The 25368-nt window shown below is 38.4% G+C and overlaps 3 protein-coding genes across 7 annotated transcripts in view; 1 reads left to right on the forward strand and 2 right to left on the reverse strand.

The window, feature by feature from the left end:
• Positions 1–9193, reverse strand: part of CCPG1 (cell cycle progression 1) — a 42268-nt gene extending 33075 nt beyond the window's left edge. For all 3 annotated transcript variants that reach the window (XM_010836775.1, XM_010836773.1, XM_010836772.1), the window contains exon 1: positions 9065–9193. The gene's annotated coding sequence lies outside the window, so the exon portion shown is untranslated. The remainder of the gene's footprint in view (positions 1–9064) is intronic.
• Positions 9194–9330: 137 nt separating this feature from the next.
• DYX1C1 (dyslexia susceptibility 1 candidate 1) overlaps positions 9331–25368 on the reverse strand; it is an 86450-nt gene continuing 70412 nt past the window's right edge. Inside the window, exon 9 of one of the 2 annotated variants that reach the window (XM_010836778.1) lies at positions 9331–9583. In XM_010836778.1, the coding sequence (XP_010835080.1) occupies positions 9567–9583 (17 nt within the window). In that variant the 3' untranslated portion in view covers positions 9331–9566. Of the gene's footprint in view, positions 9584–23716; positions 24058–25368 lie in introns of those variants that run through there. The other variant, XM_010836777.1, reaches the window with a different exon arrangement.
• LOC104986278 (chromosome unknown open reading frame, human C15orf65) lies at positions 9338–17349 on the forward strand. 2 transcript variants are annotated; one of them, XM_010836781.1, is made up of 2 exons: positions 9338–9636; positions 16673–17203. In XM_010836781.1, the coding sequence occupies exons 1-2, from the start codon at positions 9619–9621 to the stop codon at positions 17015–17017; spliced, it is 363 nt and encodes a 120-aa protein (XP_010835083.1). In that variant the 5' UTR covers positions 9338–9618; the 3' UTR covers positions 17018–17203. The 2 variants fall into 2 exon arrangements, with proteins under 2 accessions (XP_010835083.1, XP_010835084.1); XM_010836782.1 differs by having other exon boundaries at positions 9562–9807; positions 16673–17349.

The following is a 25368-nucleotide window of genomic DNA, read 5'->3' on the forward strand; positions in this document are numbered from 1 at the left end:
AAAAGTTGACTTAAAGCTCAACATTCAGAAAACGAAGATCATGGCATCCGGTCCCACCACTTCATGGGAAATAGATGGGGAAACAGTGGAAACAGTGTCAGACTTTATTTTTCTGGGCTCCAAAATCACTGCAGATGGTGACTGCAGCCATGAAAGTAAAAGACGCTTACTCCTTGGAAGGAAAGTTATGACCAACCTAGATAGCATATTCAAAAGCAGGGACATTACTTTGCCAACAAAGGTCCGTCTAGTCAAGGCTAAGGTTTTTCCAGTGGTCATGTAAGGATGTGAGAGTTGGACTGTGAAGAAAGCTGAGTGCCGAAGAACTGATGCTTTTGAACTGTGGTGTTGTAGAAGACTTGAGAGTCCCTTGGACTGCAAGGAGATTCAACCAGTCCATTCTAAAGGAGATCAGCCCTGGGTGTTCTTTGGAAGGAATGATGCTAAAGCTGAAACTACAGTACTTTGGCCACCTCATGCGAAGAGCTGACTCATTGGAAAAGACTCTGATGCTGGGAGGGATTGGGGTCAGGAGGAAAAGGGACGACAGAGGATGAAATGGCTGGATGGCATCACCGACTCGATGGACATGATTCTGAGTGAACTCCAGAAGTTGGTGATGGACAAGGAGGCCTGTCGTGCTGAGATTCATGGGGTTGCAGAGTCGGACACAACTGAGCAACTGAACTGAACTGAACTGAGCGTCTACATTTAGCTATTTAAACTATGAATATGGATTTTTTCCCTTTTAGTGTGAGTTTAGAAATAATCTCAACTATTAAATAGTCCGTAATTCTATGATTTAAAATGCCATTCTTTGTCACATGCAGTCCCATACATTTATGAGTCAGTTACAGGTCTGTTCTCATGATCTATATTTCAGCACCAAAACAAAGCTGTTTAAATGACTATGGTATTCTCATCACTTTCTACAGTGCCATTTTTCAACTGTTTCCTTGCTCCTTCCCTAAACACACACAACCACCCTAAAACACTTAAATATAGGCAATGTTGAAATTGACTGCGGGTTACATATAATACTTATCCCAAGTGCTAAGATTTTTTTTGTAACTTCCCTTGCAGAAACTCTCTCCATGACCTTGAGAATAAGACTTCTGTACTATAAAGTCAAACTCCTTAGGGTGACATCCAAATGTTCCACTATCTGGCTCTAGCCATTACTGCAATTGATGAGATCTCCCCCCAAGAACTATCTCATCTGATCAAAGGATCTACTTGCTACAAGTAGAGGAGGAACTGTAGCAATCCTCCACGTCTCCACCTACTCAAGTCATACTTCCTGAATGCCTTCCTTCTTCCTTTCTTCTATCTTTAAGGCTTAGTCCTCCTCCATGAAGTTTTCCTTCATGTTTCTGACACACTGATCTCTCCTTTCCCTGAATGTACAGCATTTATTTATTAGCATAACTTCTATACTTCTGAGCATAACTTGCCTAATGTCAGCTTCAATTACTTTTATCCATGAGTTACTTTACTATGCTATGCTATGCTATGCTAAGTCACTTCAGTCGTGTCCGACTCTGTGCGACCCCACAGACGGCAGCCCACCAGGCTCCCCCATCCCTGGGATTCTCCAGGCAAGAACACTGGAGTGGGTTGCCATTTCCTTCTCCAATGCATGAAAGTGAAAAGTGAAAGTCAAGTCGCTCAGTTGTGTCTGACTCTTAGCGACCCCAGGGACTGCAGCCTACCAGGCTCCTCCATCTATGGGATTTTCCAAGCAAGAGTACTGGAGTGGGGTGCCATTGCCTTCTCCGGTTACTTTACTAATTAGTATTAAGTTCAAAGCTCTGACAAGAAGTTCTAATTTTATTTTTAATGTCTTTATAATAGCTCAAAAAATTTAACTGCTCTCTATTAGTCAGAAGTCATACAATACAAACATAATAATCTCTCATCTTTAATCACTTAAATACTCTATTTTATCTACAGAAAAGGACATACAGCATGTTTACTCAGATCAGGAATTAAAGGATAAGAAATAGGAATGTAACTACAGGTCTAATTTCAAGTCCAGCTCCACCCTTAAGCTTGCCTCTGTTAAATGTAGCACAATTATGAACTTTTTTATTTCTATTTTCAAAAGTGTGGTAGCGTCACTAAAATCACTGAGCACCACAATTAAGGAGTTGAAACAGAAAAGCTTAAAAATTCCCAAGATTTTCAGTCTAAGAAAGCATCTAAAACTGTTACTGTCACTATGCTTTATGGTAATTTGGCACAAATTCACATTTTAAAAAGTATTGTGACAAATACCTCTGGAGGTAAATGGTAAGAACTGTATCTCTTTGGGGAATTAAGGAGTCTTCAATTCTGTTCATTGGAAAGGGGAGAGAACCTTTCACTCTGTTGCTTCTTTTTTTCCAAATAGTCTCATCTTAAGTGAAGGTGAAGTTTATATTTTTTCCCATCTACAATGTCAACCTTATTTCAGCCCCCAGACTCCGACAATAAATAAGCCTAACCTAGGAGTGCCTGGCCTTTGTGCTGTCACCCTAGCAAAGCTAATTCCAAAGCTTACTGGCTAGAATGGTCAAGTAAACTCTCTATTTGAAATAGACTGAGTTTTTGTATGGCATTTTAACTGTTATAGCAGATAAATCCTGCAGCATATTTTCACCATGTACAGGCCAAACTAAAGCTGCTTCCAAGCAGCAGCAAGAGAAGAAAGATCTCACAGGCAATCCTGCATATGAACTCAAGCACCGGCTGCCATTTTGGATGCTCACAACAGCACAAAAGCTTTCTATGGTTTTTGTGAAAGGTAGAGGATGAAAGAGATGCAAAAGATAAGAGTCATTTTCACATAAAATACCTCTGAATTTAAAAAGAAAGTAAATTTCACTGTTCTCCCTCTCCTGACTCCCGAAGGGGGGGAAATCAGGTTTTTTTTTTTTTTTGCCAAATTGCATCACTCAGAAATATAATCTCAATTAGACTTCATAAATGTGATGTTGCAAAAGGCTTTCAGATTGATGTCATTTCTCCAGTTTGCCGTGTGTAAGTTCAGCATTATTAATGTAAGGCTTCATAAAACCTTAAGACCGCCTGGCAAAAATACAGCCCAGAGATTTAAACATATAAGATAAAAACACAGGGAAAAAAAAAAAAAGACTCGAAACCGAAAAGTTTTAAAATCTTAAAGATAATCTTTTTCTAGGCTTTACACAAAACCTAGAAACTATATAGGAGAAGTTTTCCGTTGTACAAAAATCATAAACTTATTTTAAAAGTCATATAAGTAAGAATGAATACTAAGCATATTTGTAACATTTATATAACAGAGTTTTTAAAACATTTAAAATACACCAATAAGTCAGTAAGAAAAAAGGTTTAAAACTGAACAGAAAATTTAACAAGGAACAAGAGTAAGCAATGTATGCTATGCTAAGTCACTTCAGTCGTGTCCGACTCTCTGCGACCCCATGGATTTTCCAGGCAAGAGTACTGGAGTGGAGTGCCATTGCCTTCTCCGAAGCAATGTATAGAAGCAATGTATAGAAGACACTAAAATAGCTTATAAGGAAAAATGTTCAACATTACTAGCAAAGATACACAAAGAGAAGCCAAATTACTTTAACACCTAAATGATGAACAAAGATTAAACAGGTTAATATGCTAAAGAAAAATAAACCCTACTGATACTAATTTATATGCTTTAAATGAGTTAAAATTTTAAAGAGTGTATTTCAAATCTAAAAAAAAAAAAATTACATGCAATATGTCTGCTAAATTTCAATAAGCTATTTATTACCTTCATAACCAGCAGGAAAAGGGACATTTTTTAAAATGAAAAAACCAGCCCAATACTAAGTAAATGATTAACTAAAACAAAATCTAATCATCTTCTGGAGGACCAGTCTTTTCAGGACAAGTTAAAGGACTTAAGGGAATCATATTAAAATACTTATATCTGAGGTATCAGAAGTTTATTGTGGAAAACTAATATTAGAGAAAAAAGAACATAACCCAGAGCTTTGAAGAGTCCACAGTGTAGTAACTATGGGATCAAGATGTGGATCCAATGGCTGTCCTTCCTCTTGTTTACATTCATCTTTTAAGTGGATGCAAAGATAACCACTCCATAGCAAACAGGCTTTCCTAGTTTTAATGGAGTGAATTTCATTTAAACACTGAAATCTGTTGCTAAAGACAGGCATCTGGAGATAAGTCTCCAATAGGAATAGTATTAAGAATTTCACTTTATCCACCCCAGAAATAGGCAGCAATACTGTTATAATACAGGTTAACTTTTTGATTTACAAAACAAATTCTGCAAGAAGTGAGCCAATATACAATTTCTTCACAAGTTTCCTTTTATGATGTAATATCCTTCAAATGGGGAAACAAAAGCAACTACTGCTATATTTGAAGACAGAAGTATCCCCTTTTGCCTCCACCTTTGATAAAGAAGCTACACCTTTGATAAAAAGTTTGAAATAAAGTAGTAAACAACATGGATTCAAAATGCTGGAAGGAAATTACGATACTGATTAATATGGAAATATCCTTTCCACCAGGTTTTCTGACTCTGAGAAGAATCCTAACTTTCCAAAATTGTTACATCTTTATTTTGAAAAAGGCTAAAAGAACCAAGAGTAAATCTAAAAGCTTGACTAGCTCCATACTGCCCTCACTTGGACACTGTTAAGTCCCTGGTGACTCCTTTTCCCTTTTCAGAGATAAATAAGTAGAACTATATAGCTTGATGTTTTCTTCTACTCTCAATTAAAAAAAAGTTTTTACTTGTTAAAATGTATGTATTAATCATATATCTATTATTTTTTAACATACTTTCCACAAAAAAGATAATTTGTCATAATTTTTTTTTTTTACAATTCTCTTCTACTTTTCTGTTGGGGAAAAAAAAGCCAGAAAGATTGAAAACAAAGGGATTATTTTTTGGCGCCATGCTAGCAGCAAGTAGGATCTTAGTTCCCGACCAGGGCTGGAACCCATGCCCCATTCAGTGGAAGTAAGGAGTCTTAACCACTGGGCCACCAGAAAAGTCCCCAAAGAGATTTTATATATTTTTATTGTTTTCCATTTTTTTTAAGTATATAATAGACAATTAAGTATACCCCCACTGTTACTTTCACTTATATTTGTTCTCATAAAGTCCTCAGAATTGATTTATAAGTTTCTAAAAGACTTGAATGCTCTGTATGTCAACCAAACTTGATGTTAATCTCAACAGTCACATACAGACAGGGTTGATGTCCCCAGAAGGAGGTGTCCAAGCTCTAAACTATTCCTCTCCCTCAAAGATAAATGCTTACACACACATCATGCATCTCTGGGAGGACCTGGGATTTGACATTCAATGTAGGCTTACTACTCATGAAATCAACTTACAGTACCATTTTAGAACATTAAAAACAGCATTCGCTTCCTACTGTTAAGTCACACTGATGATCTTCCTTATACTTTAGATGCGCAATTAAAATAATTCAAAACCAAAATTAAAGGCCCAACCATAAAATCACACTGCAATTTCAGGACCTTTAATGCAGCAAAGTGCAAAGTCACAGTTAGGAAAGGGGCCAGGTTTCCTTCGACCTAGTAAAAGCCAAAAAGCACTACCAAAAAGTCAAATGAAGATCTCATTTGACTTTTTTCCATCAAACTTGTCAGCCAAAAGTGTGTATCACATTAAGTCATCACATTTCAAATGTATAACATGCTTTATGTAAATGTTACTTACGAAAGCCAATAATACTTTGCATTGGTAGATCACTCTGACACAAAGTAATATGATTTTTATACCAGATCTGATTTTCATGAATATGCCATGAAATGTGGCAATGGCTATTATTTATAACATAAAATTGGAAACTACAGATTCATAAACTGAATTACTGTCAACATCATTAAACATTCTGACTCCTAATCCAATTCTTTTTTCACATTTCATCATGCTGGCAACATGAACCAGAAGTAAGATTTTAGTAAAGTGCTTCATGGGCAAATACTGAAGAAAAATTAGATTCTGACTTCCTTGCTAATACTTCCTTCAGAAAGCCCTTACACAGGTTTCCATACATTAAACAGCCTTTAAAAAAATCCTCTAAATCAAATCGGTTAGTTGCAGTCTTCCCATTATAGAGCTAAATTTCACTTTAGAACTCTTAAGATTTTTTTTCAAGTTCATCTGATACAATAAACATGACCTTTGAAACAAACTCATATTTTTTAACTGTTTTAAATTAATCAAGACTGCAGAATTGTCAGACAAATATGGTATGATATCACTTACATGTGGAATATAAAAAACATAACAAACTAGTGAATTTAACAGGAAAAGAAACAGACTTCCATATAGAGAACTAGTGAGGGGGGCAATACCGGGGTAAGGGAATGAGGTACAGACTAGTGGGTATAAGACAGACTCAAGGATGTGCTGTGCAACACGGAGAATACAGTCAATATTTTGTAATAATAAATGGAAAGTAACCTTTAAAAACTACAAAAAAAATTTATTACAAAAAAGAAAAATTGCACAACTCCCAGAAAGAAGATTCTTGAAAATATAAGTTATTACTTACAATATGGCAACTTCCTCACTTTAACCACACATGAAAACAAAAACAATTCAGCCTCTACTAGTTCTACATTGTTAGATGAGTCTGCATTTTCTGTTTTAAAATACTCTGGGCTTAACAGGCCTTACACTGTGTCCATATTCTTTACATGTCAGAAACTACTACTTCTAAGATCTCAGTTCAAACTCACATAATTTTTTAAATATTAACCTGCATAAAAATACAATATTATAATCTAGAACCAGTTAGTAAATCAGACAAGTTAAGCAATTATGAATGTTTCTTATGCCATGTAAAGGAACTCAAATTTTTAACAAGGTATTGAACTAACACAGGGCACAAGACACACAAACCAATACAAAATACCGACAAGAAACTGAAATTTGGGGAAAGAAACAATGCTCCAAAGAAAAGAATCTAAGAAAACAAAGTATGACTTCTACAGTTTAAAAAAAGGGGGGAAAAAAAAAAGCTGTAGAATGGATATTTTATTAAGAATAAATGAACACTTGGAATTGAGGTAAACCCCAATTTTTCAAGACTGATAACTGCAAAAATACACAGACTATTCTTCTCAAAGAACAATGCAGCCCTGTCTTTAGAACAGAAAACAAAGTGTGGCCCAAACATGCAACTTACCATCCATATCCAACATAATCATAATAGAAAATGAAACAAAAACATAATCCAAAATATCAGGCGTATCAAACACAGTGCTTAAAATGATTCAATGAAAACAAGCTTAACATCCCTTAGTTTTAATAATGTTTAACTTCTTTATTTCCACTGGCAAATGATAAATGAAAAAATCTTGCTATATCCAGATCTTTTCAGATTAACATGCCCATGCTTTGTCACCTTGAGTTACAGGAATAATCAAGACTGCACTGCCTTAACTGAAGAAAACTAAGGAATTTTGTCTTTTGATTTTACTGTCCAAAATAAAAACAGATCAAGATAAGATGTACAAATGCTGAGAATGTGTCATATTTGTTTTGTTTTCCTTTCCAGTCCAACCAAAGCATTTCTTGTCATTTCTCTACAACTAACTTACATTTAAACTCGTTATTCATAGTTTGTGGATGCAGTAACAGGGGCTCTGCCTATGTTGTTTGTCGTTACTTGCTTTTTAAAATTAATGTTTAAAGAGTTTACATAACTGGAATTGCTTTATCTGTATCCCTTTTTTAAATTAAATTTTGCCTATAGAAAATTTGGAAAATACTAGAAAACGTAAAAAAAAAATTGTAGTTGCATCATCTAATCACTTTCATAACTATGACTCTTTGAGTCTTATTTCTAAAACACATATAACCACTTCTAGTTCTATAGTTTAGTAAACAAAATTAGAATTACACTACTTTCTAATCTATTTTCATTTAAAAACTAATATTTCCCACACGCTTAAATATTATTTGAGAGCGATTTTTAATGGATTCTTTTTTATATATTCATAGCAACTTTATTCGAATTCTTAGCCAATCCTTAGGTTGGGGTAAAGGATTAAAAATAATCCCCTCACTTTCTCCCTTCCCTTCCCCTTTATGACCATAGTGTAGAAAAGAATTGTAAACCATTCACACTAGTGTCCGAGATGTGATAAATAGCCCCCTGAGAAATGCGGGGCCTAATAAGATTCAAACTTGACACAAAGAAGTGATGCGCTAATAACGACGTTTCAAGTACTATTCAGTAGATGTGACCTTACTGGAGGCAAATTTCCTAAAATTTGCGGTACTAAAATAATTACCTAGTCTAGCTACAAGAAGGCTCCATTCTATTTCTTAATAAAGCTAGACTGAAGCAGCACCAATTTCACCCGCTCAAGAAAGTGCCTAATTGGCCGAGTTCGTCAAAATTGGCGCTCCCAATGGCAAAAAGTTGGACTCATGAAACAAAATAAACAGGTAACGCGTACAAGACATGGTGTGGACTGATGCTACGGCGGGTGCTTATCGATTAGGGGGGGGGCGGGGGGGGGAGGGGAAGGCAGGGAGATTTGATGATTATCAGACTGGCGCACAAGCAGAAATCTCAAATGCATTATTTAATCTTTCTGCTCCTGGCATCACAAGGCTCAAACGTCACCAAAAAAGACCGGCTGGCTGAAAACCCGGCGGGGTGACGCACACAACATCTTACCATATGGATTCTCATCAATCAGGACCGAGAAGAGCCTTAAGCCAGCCCAGTGGAGGAAGGCGGGTGCGTCCCCCGGACCAACGGCTCCCCTACAACCCCGGCGCTCCGCTCGCGTCTGCACGCAGGAAACCGAGGATACAGGACCACCGGACCGGACGCCTGGGGATCTGCTGCGCCGCGGGGACTGCGGCCCCGCGTTCTGAAGGGGCCACCCAGGCGGCAGCAAACGCCGAGAGCCTAAGGGTCAAGACTCCCCTCAGCTGAGACCCCACGAATACTTCCACCAGACGACTGACACAAGAACCGCGACAGTCGGCGCGTACTCCCCTCCCTGGGTTCAAACCCGCCCAGGACCTTACCTGAAGGGGCAGCGCCACCTCCGCCCGACGGCGCTGGCTGTCGCGGTGGCGGCGGTCACAACTCCGAGAGCAGGGACGCCTCTCATAAAAACAACCTGCTCACAGGCGTCCGCAGCCGGGAGGCGGCGGCCGGTGGGGCGCCGCGGCGCATGCCGGGACTCGTAGTCTGGTCCGCGCCTCATACCCGGCGGCGGCCGAGTGAAGAACTACGACTCCCGAAGAGGAGCGCAACGGGCCGCCGGGAAGCTGCTGGAAGCTGGGCCCCGCGGCCGAGATCCTGACAACATCCGGGCCCCGGCGCTGGAGAGGCGCCGCGGCCGGTTACTATGGAGACGGGCTGCTACAACCACTTGGCAGGATTCCACCCCGGAGGACCGCTCCTGGGATTAGGCGGATTAGTTTATGCGTATTGATCCAGCCGACCGCTCACCAGCTCTTTGCTGCTTTAATTGCGTGTAGAAAAAGAGCCGCGTCCCCTCGGTGCTCCCTGGCCTTTTTGCCATCAGCTGCAGGAAAACACTGCGTTTGCGGAAAAAATAAAGAAGACATCGAGAATGACCGAGTGCGACTGGGTGGGTTTGGGCAGAGGGCTGGATGTTTTTGACTGTTGGTACTCTTTACTATAAATTTTGGGCACCTCGCATTCCCACCCACCCCACGCTCCAAAAAAACCACTTTTGTAGGCAATCACTGGACTACACAGATGTAACATACACTGCATTAAGCCGGAATTGCCTCTGAAGGTATAAAGATGATTGGGGATGGTATGCAACTCATACCCCACTGCAAAATGGGGTGATGGTTTTGAACAAGAAAAATGTTCCTTGTTAATTCACATGTTTACATTGTCTTGTTCAAAAAAGGATATGAGGGGGCGAAAGAATATGATGCATTTATATCACTGTTGATAGAAACAGTAGAAAGTTAAGGTTTAATTCTCTGTCCCTAATTGTGGCCAATTTTTTTTTTTTTTTTTTAACATGAGCAAGAAGGATGGTTGGGCCTGAGGAGAAACAAAAGCGTGCCTAAAAATTAGGCCTTAGGGAATTTTTTGCTTTTGGTGTTACTGTGATTAACATCAACTGTGAAACCAAAACCAAAGAAGAAAAAGCACTTTTAATGTTATAATTACAGCTTCTATAATGGGCATTTTTATTATTTCAATGGCTTATTTATCTTTATAAAAATGTGTGTTTATAACAAAAGACTTGCAAAAGTCAAAGTGGCCTAGTCTTCTCTAATTCTAGGAGAGCCTGAGTATTAAATTAGTAAGAGAGCCAATACCATTTATTTGTAGATTTCATTCAAGGCACTTAATTGATTTTAAAAGATTCATTTATAATTTTCATTAACCTTCTTATCCTTCACTAACAGTCGCTGACTCAGTGTGTAATCTAGTAGAGAATTTAATCTTTTTATTATTCTATTAGGCTGTTTTGTTTTTAATGTATCCGTTTTGAACTCCACATTTCAAGAATATCAGATTTGAAGAGGGCTAAACCTAAATAAGAAAGCTGCAGTGAGGACCTAGGATATAAAGTAAAAGCAATGGGTATTTTTATTTTATTTCAAAGTCCATAAACATTTGTGAATTGTTCTGGAGGTACAAAAGATTTAGGTGGACAGTAACTTCTACAGATTCTATGGTACAGATAATGCCAACAAAATTTTTCAGCTCATTTGTCTTCTATTTTGACTACATTCTGTTTTCTCTATTACATTGTGGAGTCAAAGTTGATCTGAATTTCAGAGCCAGTTGTAGAGGGTAATTTGAAAGTCACAACCTCTGTGAGTGAGGTTGCCCTGGGCAACCTGACTGGTGTCCATAAATTATATCAGGATTGGTACTTTCTCTCACAAGTCACAAGGCAGCACCTCCCACTTAAGAAAAGTGGGAACCTTGACATTTTGAGACAAAGTGACCTGTTGTCAGAATGCCATAACATTCTGGCAACTTACTCTGCTCCAATGTCTCTGCTCTGGATATTTAAAACAATTTAATAAGCAGTGTTAAAAAGGATAAATAGCAAGATCTGATGAGTTTTATTTCCAGCTTTGCCAGCTTCCTACAAGATGGTAAGTGTTAGTAAATGGGAGCATACTAGTGTAAATGTTCTTAACCTGTAAATTTCAGAACTGAATTGTGGAAAATGGTGCATATGCATTGAGGTATACCTGCAAAAAAAAAAAAAATGATAAAAATTGGTTCCATTTATATAGTAATGTATCATTTACATCTGATTTTCTTTCACTTTCCAACCACAGGAATTATAGCAAAATTTTTTAACCAGTTTTACAGACAATATAAAAACAAAGGTGCAGTGATGATAAAGGATTGAAATGTAGGTCACAGAGTTCTCGCCTTGTGCTGCTCCCCTAATACTATCATACTTCTTCAAATGTGAACAAGTGGATTATGAATTTTAGTATCTCAAATTAGATCCATTAAATGTGAATATAAAATAATATATAGGTCTAAAATTTGAAGCTATAAAAAGAAGGTGGAGTAAATACTTCACATTTGCAGACTAGAACTAAAGATTTCAAAACAAATAGGTTTTTGATGGTGGGAAACAATTTTGCTGAGATACTAAGTGGAATCACCCAGGAATTCAGAGTAAGCTGGGTTATTTTAAGAGAAACCAAGCTAATCTGACCCAAATTTGATCCTGACACAACAATGTGGCCAATATTCTTTCCTCCATTTTAGAGTTGGAGAAACTGAGATTTTATGCTTGCTAGTTTTAAGAATTTAGAATTCTTAAAGGGTCTGAGCCTCATGAATCACAATAATCTACTATAAAGTCTTCAAAGAAAAAGAATTTTAATGCATATAAGCAACCTTCTATTTAATTCAACCTTAAAAAGTCACAATTACAGTACCCTGGGGCTTTCCAGGTGGCACCAGTGGTAAAAAGACGGCCTGCCAATGCAGAAGACAACAAGAGGTGGGTTCAATCCCTGGGTCAGGAAGATCCCCTGGAGGCAGGCACAGCAACCCACTCCAGTATTCTTGCCTGAAGAATCCCTACGGACAGAGGAGCCTGGTGGGCTACAGTCCATAGGGCTGCAAAGAGCCGGACAGGACTGAAGCAACTTAGCACGCACGCACGCTCTGTACCCTGCCAACCTCTCTATAAGGTTAGATTATAATAATATAAATTCTGATCTGAAAGGACTTAGATGTTAAGTATTTCAGAAATTACCAAATTTGGGTTTTTTTTTAAACTGCTTATGCTGACATGGACCCCACAGAATGCATTTTTAAGGGCCTTATCACAAGTAAATGTACACTCTTCATTCATGTTTTTCAAATAACTGAAGATCACTTTCCTATGGCTACATTTGGAGAGCCCTTATATCCTCAGATATGCAGATGACACCACCCTTATGGCAGAAAGTGAAGAGGAACTAAAAAGCCTCTTGATGAAAGTTAAAGTGGAGAGTGAAAAAGTTGGCTTAAAGCTCAACATTCAGAAAACAAAGATCATGGCATCTAGTCCCATCACTTCATGGGAAATAGATGGGGAAACAGTGGAAACAGTGTCAGACTTTATTTTTCTGGGCTCCAAAAGCACTGCAGATGGTGACTGCAGCCATGAAATTAAAAGACGCTTACTCCTTGGAAGGAAAGTTATGACCAACCTAGATAGCATATTCAAAAGCAGAGACATTACTTTGCCAACAAAGGTCCGTCTAGTCAAGGCTATGGTTTTTCCTGTGGTCATGTATGGATGTGAGAGTTGGACTGTAAAGAAGGCTGAGTGCTGAAGAATTGATGCTTTTGAACTGTGGTGTTGGAGAAGACTCTTGAGAGTCCCTTGGACTGCAAGGAGATCCAACCAGTCCATTCTGAAGGAGATCAGCCCTGGGATTTCTTTGGAAGGAATGATGCTAAAGCTGAAACTCCAGTACTTTGGCCACCTCATGTGAAGAGTTGACTCACTGGAAAAGACTCTGATGCTGGGAGGTATTGGGGGCAGGAGGAAAAGGGGACGACAGAGGATGAGATGGCTGGATGGCATCAGTGACTCAATGGACGTGAGTCTGAGTGAACTCCAGAAGTTGGTGATGGACGGGGAGGCCTGGCGTGCTGCAATTCATGGGGTCGCAAAGAGTCAGACACGACTGAGCGACTGATCTTATCTATATCCTCAGATTAGGAAACAAACCTATCTAATCCATCTCCTGTTTTATATTTATAGACAAGGAATTTGAATCCTTGCGAAGTAACTTCATCAAAGTCACGCAGCTTTTATTACTGGCAACATCAGAACCTAGAACTGGTGACACCTAATTTTGGAGGCGAAGACCTACCTTTTTTAAAAATAACTAACCAATTTCCCAACATTATTGAGCTGGTTTCTTATGTGCTTATCTCCTATACAATAAAATGTGGAACTTCAGATTTTTAATCACAATTTTTCCAGCATCTAACAATGCCCAGCACACAGTAGGTACTCACTATTTGTTGAATGAGTGATAAATAAGGTCCGTATAGTCTGTTCCATGTGAATTCTTTCACCTTCATGATTGAAGCTTGTTGATTTTAATGGACATGACTTTACTGAAGATAAAGCATGTTATGTTCATATGCTAGAAAATATCACTTTTGTATTCATTCTTTTTACTGTCTTGCTCCCTCCTCCCCCAAATAGCTAAATTATTTTGAATATTTATTGAATTTATTATGTATGTTAGTTACAAATTGTAGCAAATGACCATCTACCCAAATGTTTGTCCATAAATCTGGGGGTCTTCCTTGATATGTTCCTCTTCCTCTCCATCCACATCCATCAGTCACCAGGTCCTATGGATTCTACTTTCAAAATATGTCTCAAATTTATTTCCTAGCCTCTCTGTACCACCATCTTTCTATAAATCATCATCATCAGTCACATGGATTACTGAAGCTCCTCTCCACATCCATTCAAGGCTCTGACAGCCAAGTAATCGTCCTAAAAATTATGTTTCTCTTTAAAACTCTTCAATAGCTTTCCATAGCTTTTACCATAAAGATCCAAACTTCTCACACAGTCAACCAGACACTTCAGGTTCTGCCCCTGCCCCTCTCTCCTCATCTTAAGCCATTTTCACTCCACTTGGGCCATGCATTTTCTCTGTGCCCTTTTCTATCTTTTCCTTCCTTGCCTTCCAGTCTTAGATTCAACGACACTTCACCAGAATGGCCTTCCTAGGCCCTCACACTAGATTAGAACCCCCCTGAGTCTTCAGAAATACCTTGAATTTTTTTTTCTTCATAGCATTTACAATTGTAATTAGTTGTTGTGGAATCATTTGCTTAATACACAAAGCAAAGATCCACAAGGTTCAGATTGCTGAATGTTTATCTTGTTATTTTTTCACTCTAAAATTCAACTGTACGTCCTCTTTGAACTATGATCTATTGCATCTTATTCTATAATTTACACATTTTTATAAGTTCTCATAGTTCTAGTACGGGATTTTTAAAACTTATCTTGTACATACTTTTGAAAAGTTTGCTCTGTACAGACATATATAATTGAAATATATATATATTTAATATACATATATATGTGCTTAGTCACTCAGTCATGTCTGACTCTTTGTGACCCCATGGAATGTAACCTGCCAGGTTCCTCGGTCCATGGAAATTCTCCAGACAGGAATACTGATGTGCGTTGCTATGCCCTCCTCCAGGAGATCTTCCCAACCCAGGGATTGAACCCAGATCTCCCGCATTGCAGATGGATTCTTTACCATCTGAGCCACCAGGGAAGCCCATACATATATATGTATGTGTATATATACATATATACATATATATACATATATATATATATATATATTGTTCAGTCACTAAGTTGTGTCTGACTCTCTGTGACCCCATGGACTGCAGCACACCAGGCTTCCTGGTCCTCCACTATCTCCCAGTTTTCTCAAGTTCATCTCCATTGAGTCAGTAATGCTATCTAACCATCTCATCCTCTGTTGGCCTCTTCTTTTGCCTTCAATCTTTCCCAGCATCAGGGCCTTTTCCAATGAGCTGGCTCTTCCCATCAGGTGGCCAAAGTACTGGAGCTTCACCTTTAGCATCAGTCTTTCCAATGAATATTCATGGTTGATCTCCTTTAGGAGTGACTGGTTTGATGTCCTTGCAGTCCCAGGAAGCCATTATAATATAATGGCTACTCTTCAATGTCCTCAAGAGAAAAGACTCCCAAAAGGAGAGTAGATGGGGCTAAGTTTTTGTTTTCTTCTGTTTTTCTACCTTTATTAAGATATAACTGACATATAACATTTGTGTAAGTTTAGGGGGTACAACCTGATGCTTTGATATATATTGTGAAATGATTAACACAGTATGATTAGCTGATACATCCATCACCTCACATAATTACAAATTTTTGTGTGTGAGTGTGGTGAGAACATCTACTCTCAAACTTTCAAATACAGTATTGTTAATGGCAGTAACCATACTTTATGTTAGGTCCCTAGAACTTACTCTTCTTACAACTGAAAGTTGTAAAAAAAGTTGATTCTTTGACCATCAATCATCTCTCCATTTACCCCCATACCCAGCCCCTGATAACTACCATTCTGCTCTTTTTTTTTAAGATTCTACATATATGTGAGATCATACAGCATTTGTCTTTCTCTGATTTACTTCACTTAACATAATGATTTCAAGGTCCTCGATACTGCTGCAAATGGCAGGGCTCTTCTTTTATTATGACTGATAGTACTCCATTCTGTGTGTGTGTTTCTCCATCCATGCATCTGTTGATGGATACTTGTTTCCATGTCTTAGCTATTATGAATAATGCTGCAATGAACATGGGAGTGCAGATATCTCTTCAAGATGTGATTTCATTTTCTTTGGATATCTAAGAAGTGAAACTGCTGGATCATATGGTAGTTCTATCTTTAGTTTTTTGAGGAAATTCCACACTGTTTTCCATAGTGGCTGTACCAATTTACATTTCCACCAACAGTTCCCTTTTCTCCACATCCTCAACTCTTATTCTCTCTTAACTTTTTGATAATAGCCATTCTTCAGGTGTGGAGTGACATCATATTGTGGTTTAGGTCTGCATTTCTCTGATGACTGGGAATGTTCAACATCTTTTCATGTACTTGTTAGTTATCTATGTATCTTTGGGGGAAATGTCTGTTCAGATCCTCTGCCCATTATTTAATTATATTGCTTGGTTTTTTGCTACTGAATTGTATGAGTTCTTAAGATATTTTAGAAGTTAACCCCTTATCTGATACATGGTTTGCACATATGTTTTCCCATTCCAAGTTTGCCTCTTCATTCTGCTGTTTTTGTGCTGTACAGAAGCTTTTTAGTTTGTTGTAGCCACACTTGTTGATTTTTGCTTTGGTTGTTTGTAGTTTTGTTGCCATATCCAAAAATCATTACTAAGGCCACCTCCAAGGACCTTTTCCCCTGTGTTTTCTTCTAGGAGTTTTATGGTATCAGATCTTACATTCAAGTCTTTGATCTTTTTCAGTCAATTTTTTTGAGTTGTATAAAAAAGGTTAGGGCTTAATTTAAATAATTCTGTTTTCTTTTTTTCACAACTGTGTAATTGATAATTATTTTATGCATTTATCTTTTAGGAAAAGAAAAGTACTTCAGCTTCAAATTCAGACACAGAAATGAAACCTGAACTGCCTCCCTGTGTGAATCCTGGCAATCCGGTGTTTTCATGTATGTTGGATCCAAAGACACTCCATACGACTACCTCACTATCAAAACCTAAGATGATTATGTATAAAACCAATTCAAGTAATTACGGTGAATTTTTACCTATGCCACAGTTTTTCCCCTGCTATTATACTCCAAGGGAGCAAGTATTTTCTAGTCATATCAGAGTGACTGGATTTTATCAAAATAATACTCTAAACACTGCACCTGACAGAACAAGAACCCTTGACTTCCCTAATTTTCAACACACTCTATGAAAGTATGTTACTCTTAAAGAGAAAATGTATTCAGGAAAAACGAGTTTTAAATCTAAACTAGGATATCTAATTTGAAATATAAAAAAGCCTTGAAGTAATTTTTAAAAATACCTTTGACAAATAAAGCATTTCAAATGATAAGTGAATGACAGTGACTTCTTAAATAAAAATGTGTTCAAAACAGAATAAATGGTAGAAAGCATTTTATTATACCTAGCTTTATTTAGCTCATGTAGTTCCAAAACTTCAAAATGTTTTCAGGATCTCAACTTGTCTACTGAGTATATTTACCCAGACAAAGGAACACAGGAATTCTAATTAGAAAAACTGAATTGAACAAGATTTTGATGAGAAATTTCTTACTTTTCTGTTACTTCAACTAATAGCTTAGAACCTGGGGAAATGTTAGTTCTCACTGCTAAGCTGGTGGAAGAGAAGATTTGAAATTTTTTCATTCAGTTATTGAACACCTACTTATGGCAGGCACTATTCAAAATAAGTGGGCTTCCCTGGTGGCTCAGTGGGAAGAACCTACCTACCAATGCAGGAGACACAAGTTTGATCCCTGGGTTAGGAAGATCCCCTGGAGAAGGAAATGGCAACTCACTCCAGTATTCTTGCATGGAAAATTCCATGGACAGAGGAGCCTGGCAGGCTACAGTCCATGGGGGTCACAAAAGATTCATACATGACTTAGCGACTAAACAACAAAAAATGTGTAAAGTGAACACAGAAATGAAAGAGAGTTTGTTTTATTGTTTCAATAAACAATATTTGGGGGAAATGAGATTAGCAAATTAATAATGTGTGATAATTTATGTAATATAAAATACATAAAAGGTCTTTCAGACACAGAGACACAATTGGCTTAAACAGAGACAAGGAGGTCAGAAGAAACATACTAGAGAACGTAAAGCCAAATCAAAGGAAAGACCAGTCCAGGAAAAAGAAATCTTAGATATAAAAGAATGAAAATGTGTAAGAATGTTGCACATTTTCACAAATGCAATTACTCTGATACATCTTCAACACAGAGCATGAGCAGTGACAGATGATGGCCTATGCTGCTGCTGCTGCTAAGTCGCTTCAGTCATGTCCGACTCTGTGCAACCCCATAGACGGCAGCCCACCAGGCTCCTCTGTCCCTGGGATTCTCCAAGGATACTGGAGTGGGTTGCCATTTCCTTCTCCAATGCATGCACGCGTGCTAAGCTGCTTCAGTCATGTCCGACTCTGTGTGACCCTATGGACAGCAGCCCACCAGGCTCCTCTGTCCATGGGATTCTCTAGGCAAGAATACTAGAGTGGTTTGCCATTTCCTTCTCCAATGATAGCCTATACAATTCTTTAAACTCTGAAATCACACTACACAGAGATATATTTCAGCTGCCATCTGTTGAAACTGCCTGTTCAATTGGAACTAAACTGCTTTACTGGAAAAAAACAGAATCACTATTCTTATTTTTCCCTGTTGGTTTCAGATTCAGGATATTAACATCAATTAGAAAAAATAATCTTGTGAGTAACTAGGGGATCAGAAAAGTTGGACACAGAAAAGTTGAATCTTAGGAAACAGCTCAACCTTTGCAGCCTCATGAAATTCTTTCAAATATCCCAAAATATGATATGGGCAGAGGAAAGAAAAAAAGATTGACTTTGTTAACTTCCTCTGAAACATCAAAAATGAAGGCACTGCACAAGATTTCCAGGTGAATGATGCAACAGAATTTGAGTTTACCAGACTTCTTTGGCATAAACTATATAAACCATTTTACTCCTTCACTGTAGGTGCTTGATTTGTACCAAGTGAAGTCAACTTTTTAACATGTAAAATCTAGAGGGTAACCAAAAGTTCCTTACTATGATAGGTGGTTAGGCATTTTTTTGTTTTCTTTTGCTGCTGTTGCTAAAATTCTTAAGAAGGATGAGTATCATGGAATCAAGCATGTTGTCTGGAATGCAGTTAAGTAGTCATTCAGTGTCTATTAAAGTCCAGGGACTTCTAGGCACCTAGCTTCATGGACGGAGAAGGCAATGGCAACCCACTCCAGCACTCTTGCCTGGAAAATCCCATGGACGGAGGAGCCTGGTAGGCTGCAGTCCATGGGGTCGCAAAGAGTTGGACATAACTGAAGCAACTTCACAGCAGCAGCAGTAGCAGCAGCTTCATGGAGGTTAGATTCTAATAAATTCTAGTAGGGGAAAACCACCAAAAGACATATGTATAAATATGTATATACATTTATATATAAATGTATATACAATATATATATATATATACACACTTTCTAAAGTAAATGTCTCTCTGTCTTTATGTTACACTGACATAGGTAGTACACATGTATTTATACATGTGTAGACATACAGCATGCTGCAGTCCATGGTGTTGCAAAGAGTCAGACATGACTGGGCAACTGAGCAACAAGATGTAGAAATATTTACAAATACTTACTTACATGTATAAATATATAAATTTAAAATATGTGTAAATCAGTCAGTTAAGTCACTCAGTCGTGTCTGACTCTTTGCAACCCCATGGACTGCAGCACACCAGGCTTCTCTGTCTATCACCAACTCCCAGAGCTTACTCAAACTCATGTCCATTGAGTCAGTGATGCCATCCAACCATCTCATCCTCTATCGTCCCCTTCTTCTCCCTCCTTCAATGTTTCCAGCGTCAGGGTCTTTTCAAATCAGTCAGTTCTTCGCATCAGGTGGCCAAAGTATTGGAGTTTCAGCTTCAGCATCAGTCCTTCTAATGAATATTCATGGCTGATTTCCTTTAGCATGGACTGGTTGGATCTCCTTGCAGTCCAAGGGACTCTCAAGAGTCTTCTCCAACACCACAGTTCAAAAGCATCAATTCTTTGGCGCTCAGCTTTCTTTATAGTCCAACTCTCACATCCATACATGACTACTGGAAAAACCAAAGCTTTGACTAGACGGACATTTGTTTACAAAGTAACATCTCTGTTTTTTAATATGCTGTCTAGGTTGGTCATATGCATATCTGTGGTGTCATATGCATATCTGAGGTTATTGATATTTCTCCTGGCAATCTTGATTCTAGCTTGTGCTTCATCCAGCCCAGTGTTTCTCATGATGTACTCTGCATATAAGTTAAATAAGCAGGGTGACAATATACAGCCTTGACATACTCCTTTTCTGATTTGGAACCGGTCTGTTGTTACATGTTCAGTTCTAACTGTTGCTTCTTGACCTGCATACAGATTTTTCAGGAAGCAGGTCAGCTGGTCTGGTATTCCTATCTCTTGAAGAATTTTCCATAGTTCATTGTGATCCACATAGTCAAAGGCTTTGGCATAGTCAATAAAACAGAAGTAGATGTTTTTCTGGAATTCTCTTGTTTTTTTGATGAGCCAACAAATGTTTGCAATTTGATCTCTGGTTCCTCTGCCTTTTCTAAATCCAGCTTGAACACCTGGAAGGTCACGGTTCACATACTGTTGAAGCCTGGCTTGGAGAATTTTGAGCATTACTTTGCTAGCGTGTGAGATGAATGCAATTGTGTGGCAGTTTGAGCATTCTTTGGCATTGCCCTTGAAGAAGGTGCTATTGTGAGCACCCTCACTGGCTTATATGTATACATATTTACACATAAATATTTATGTTGGGTTTCCCCAGTGGCTCAGTCAGTAAAGAGTCTGCCTGCAAAGCAGGAGACTAGGGTTTGATCCCTGGGTCAGGAAGATCTCCTGGAGAAGGGAATGGCAACACACTCCGGTATTCTTGCCTGGAAAATCCCATGAATAGGGGAGCCTGGTGGCTACAGTCCATGGGATCGCGAAGAATCTGACACGACTGAGTAACTAATAGCAGCACCATAATGTGTACATATTTACACATAAATATTTATGTCCATGTATGTATGTTAGTTGCTCAGTCATGTCTGACTCTTTGCAACTCCATGAACTGTAGCTTGTAGGCGCCTCCGTCCATGGGATTCTCCAGGCAAGAATACTGGAATGGTTTGCCATTTCCTTCTCAGGGGGATCTTTGCCACCCAGAGATCTAACCTGGGTTTGCATTGCAGGCAAATTCTTTAATGTCTGAGCCACCAGGGAAGCCCCCATATAAGTACAACATTTACATATTTATGTTACATAACTTTTACTTATGTAAATATTTTATTTACATGTTACTGACATGTGTGTGTGTGTATATATATATGTATACAACATGCCAGGTGAAAAGAAATATAGGGAAAAACTAACACAGGGTTAGCGGAAGAGTGCTTGGACAAGGAGGTATTTAAGGTACAGGAGTGTCTGATCAGTTGGTATTTGAAGATGCCCCTGAAGAAAGTCAAGAGAAAGTCAAGTTATTGTGGGAACTGAATATCTAGTCTGATGTTCAAGGAAGAAGTTGAATATAATCAATTTAAACAATATTCACACAAAGATATTATTTAAAATCATGAGATAAGATAACAAAGTGTAGGCAGAATAAAGACCAAAGGACTAATCTTTAGGCAACTCATTTAGAAGTCAGGGGGATGACAAGGAATAAACAAATGAGACCAAGAAGTAACTAGTGAAGTAGGAAGAAACGAGGAAGACTGTGATACTCGGAAGTCAAGTAAGGAACTTGTTTCCTGAACAGGGCATGACCCACCTTTGGGAAACTATCTTGGAAGCTAACACATAGACTGAGACCTGAGGGTTTGATTAGGCAATGTAGAGATAACTGGTGCCTCAGCAAGAAGTATCTCAGTGGGGTTGTAGAGAGGAAAACCATACTAGAACAGGTTTATGAAAGCCTGCAAGAAGTAAAAACTTTTTAGTAGCTTTTCTGTACAGTGAATATAGAGATGGGGTAATAGCTGGAAATATATGTGGGGGCCAAAGGTTACTTTTTAAAAAGAAGAAGCATATTTGCATTTGATGGAAGCACATTTTGAGAATCTCTCACCCACAGTAATCAGTTCCACAGAGAAAAATGTAGCTAAATATGACTGCAGAGTAATGTTCTGTAACATGGACTAAAAAAAGTAGAGTGTATAAAATCAAACATATAGACAGGATGGACACAGAATTATCCATCAATTTATAGTATACTTAGAACCAGGATACATAAGAACAAGCTAAAAATAAAAGCATTGGAATATGGACTGTAAAGTATTAATTTATTTTGTGAGCTACACCAAATAAAGCAGTACATTTGAAATGGCACCCCACTCTACACTTTTGCCTAGAAAATCCCATGGACGGAGGAGCCTGGTAGGCTGCAATCCATGGGGTTGCTAGAGTCGGGCATGACTGAGCGACTTCACTTTCACTTTTTACTTTCATGCATTGGAGAAGGAAATGGCAAGCCACTCCAGTGTTCTTGCCTGGAGAATCCCAGGGACAGGAAGCCTGGTGGGCTGCCGTCTATGGGGTCGCACAGAGTCGGACGTGACTAAAGCGACGCAGCAGCAGCAAATTGTAAAAAATAAACATACTCAGTAATTTTTCCAGAAAGAAAGACTCCACTTCAGGTAACAGTTTGAACAATAAATTCCCCTGGAAAATATTTAAAGCACATTAAATTAAAAACTCACATACTTTAGGAAAATTTTCCTACCTTTACACAATTATCAGAATATTTAAAGTTTTACCTCCATTTATTGACTGATTGTCTTCCCTGGTGGTTCAGTTGGTCAAGAATCTGCCTGCAATGTGGGAGACCTGGGTTCAATCCCTGCGTCGGGAAGATCCCCTGGAGGAGGAAATGGCAACCCCCTCCAGTATTCTTGCCTGGAGAATTCCATGGACAGAGGAGCCTGGTGGGTTACAGCCCACGGGGTCACAAAGAGTAGGACACGACTGAGTGACTAGCACTTTCACTTTCACTGACTGATTATTTCTAGAAATAGAGCATTAAGTTAAACTAAAGGCTTATCTTCCCAAAGGAATATTTTACCAGTTTATTTAGGTCTTTTTCCTCTTTTAGCTATAAACTAAACCCCATCAATAATCTAATTAATGTATTTGACCAAATAATGTTGGTTTTTACTATATATAATAGTTCAAAATTATGCTTAGTTTATTATGTTCTAGGTCCTATACAAGGCAGTCCATTTATTAAATAAAAACCATGCTTATTTAGGTCATGCAAAGGCTAAAATGAAGTGTGTTCTAGTACTGTCAAAAGTAGCACCTTAAAAAAAAAAAAAAAGCAGTTCCCTGAAGAGAGTGTCTTAAGAAAGAGATGGCCTTAGGAGTCACATTCCTTTAAAACATTTTATAAGGCGGAATCACAATATCGACTAAATAAATTCCTCTATTAATATTCTTTAATAGGAAAAAAAAAAAAAAGGCAAATCACATCTCAAAGAGATGATACTGGTAACCCTATCATGACCTGAAGAGTTAACCTGGTTTTATTGTTAGTACAAGAGAGTTAGTTATAGTGAAGTATGTCTTAAGGCTTGTAAACAAAGGGAATTAGCCTAAACATTTTAGGAAAAAGGAAGCTTGTTATGTAGAACTGGATGCATGATGCCATGAAACAGTCCATTCATTAAAGTAATTTTCCTTGTTCTGAGTCCATGTCTGTCAAGCAAATTTATGATTTACCATATCAAATCTGCTTATAAAGAGAAATGAATTTTCATTTAACCTACCATGACCATGAACATCCTGTCAATTTCTGATTATTGCATTAGTAATAAGTATGTAATCTGTTTTACTTACTCTCCTGAGCCTGGTTAATATGACTCTGATCCTTGCAGATGAGTCAGTCTTGAGGGTGCTCGGGAGTCTCTGAGAGTGAGACTGAGGCAGATCAATTCAGTAACATAATGAAACACACCCTTGTTTTCAGGATTCTTAGGAGACCACATACCAACTTTTTCCCCTAGATAGTATATGCAAAAGTCCTTTCCCTTTATTCTCCACATAGATGAGGTGTGTTGGAAAAAAACCTGGCTTACCAGTGCCAAGTGGTCTTTCCTTGACCAAACTCTAAACAGGCTCCTCTTAGCCACTTTTTTAATTAGGCCTCATCCTTGTGTAAGCAGATGGGGTAGGGGGTCCCTGGAGAAAAAAACCAGATATAGTTTTTGACAAAAGAGAAGTCATTTGAGGGCTAAACCATTTTGTGATCTAAGCCTGGTCACAATGCTTGACCTTGATCCAGTCTTGATAACAATGATCTTACAGGAACAAAAGAACAAAGCACTCTTATCAGGCAAGGAACAACAGTAAAGATAACAAATCAGATAATAAAGACTTCCAAGTCTGCTTCAGTGGTAACACCACTTCCCTGGTGGCTCAGATGGTAAAGTGTCTGCCTACAATGTAGGAGGCCCAGGTTTGATCCCTGGGTTGGGAAGATCCTCTGGAGAAGGAAATGGCAACCCAATCCTCTTACCTGGAAAATCCCATGGATGGAGGACTGTGCTAGGCTACAGTCTATGGGGTTGCAAAGAGTTAGACATGACTGAGCGACTTCACTTTCTTTCAGTGGTAAAGATTAGCCTGAAGCAGTTTCTTGAGTTGTTTTGAAGAATTTAACCCCCCTCCAGGGCTCAGAGTTGGACCATAAAGAAGACTGAGCTCTGAAGATCTGATGCTTTTGAATTGTGGTGCTGGAAAGACTCGAGTATCCCTTGGACAGCAAGGATGTCAAATCAATCAATCCTAAAGGAGATCAACCCTAAATACTCATTGGACAGACTAATGCTGAAGCTCCAATACTCTGGCCACCTGATGCAAAGAGCTGACTCACTGAAAAAGACTCTGATGCTGGGAAAGATTGAAGGCAGGAAGAGAAGCGAACAGCAGAAGATGAGATGGTTAAATAGCATCACTGACTCAATGGACATGAATTTGAGCAAACTGTGGGAGATAGTGAAGGACAGGGGAGCCTGGTGTGCTGCAGTCCATGGGGTCATATAGAGTCAGACATGACTTAGCGGCTGAACAACAACCAGGGCTCAACCACCAGATCTACCGGAAGCTAAGGGATGATGATGTTGGACCTTTTCTGACACTTAACTTCAATCAGCTAGAGCTTGGAACTCTATTTACTTGGCCAACTCCAAGGAGAATTCTTTGCTCAGCGTGTTTCATGAATATGGATGCACCTTTAGCAAAAACTTCCCCAATTTTGGAGCTTGGGGGAAAGTCCCCAGTGTTCTCCTTACTTGCTGCAAGTAATAAATCTTTCCCTGTTTGACTTGGTCATGTCTAAGGACTACCATAATAATTTTTCCTTTTAACAATTTTTTACTCTAAGTTTTAATGATATCTCTATTTGGGAAGCATGCTTTTATCACAAATGAAATGGGAAGTGCATATCTCTAATTTAACTCTATCACTACTTCAGTCTAAGATAAAAGTCCC

Source organism: Bison bison, unplaced genomic scaffold, assembly GCF_000754665.1.
Source record: "Bison bison bison isolate TAMUID 2011002044 unplaced genomic scaffold, Bison_UMD1.0 scf7180017864066, whole genome shotgun sequence".
Lineage (NCBI taxonomy): Eukaryota > Metazoa > Chordata > Mammalia > Artiodactyla > Bovidae > Bison > Bison bison.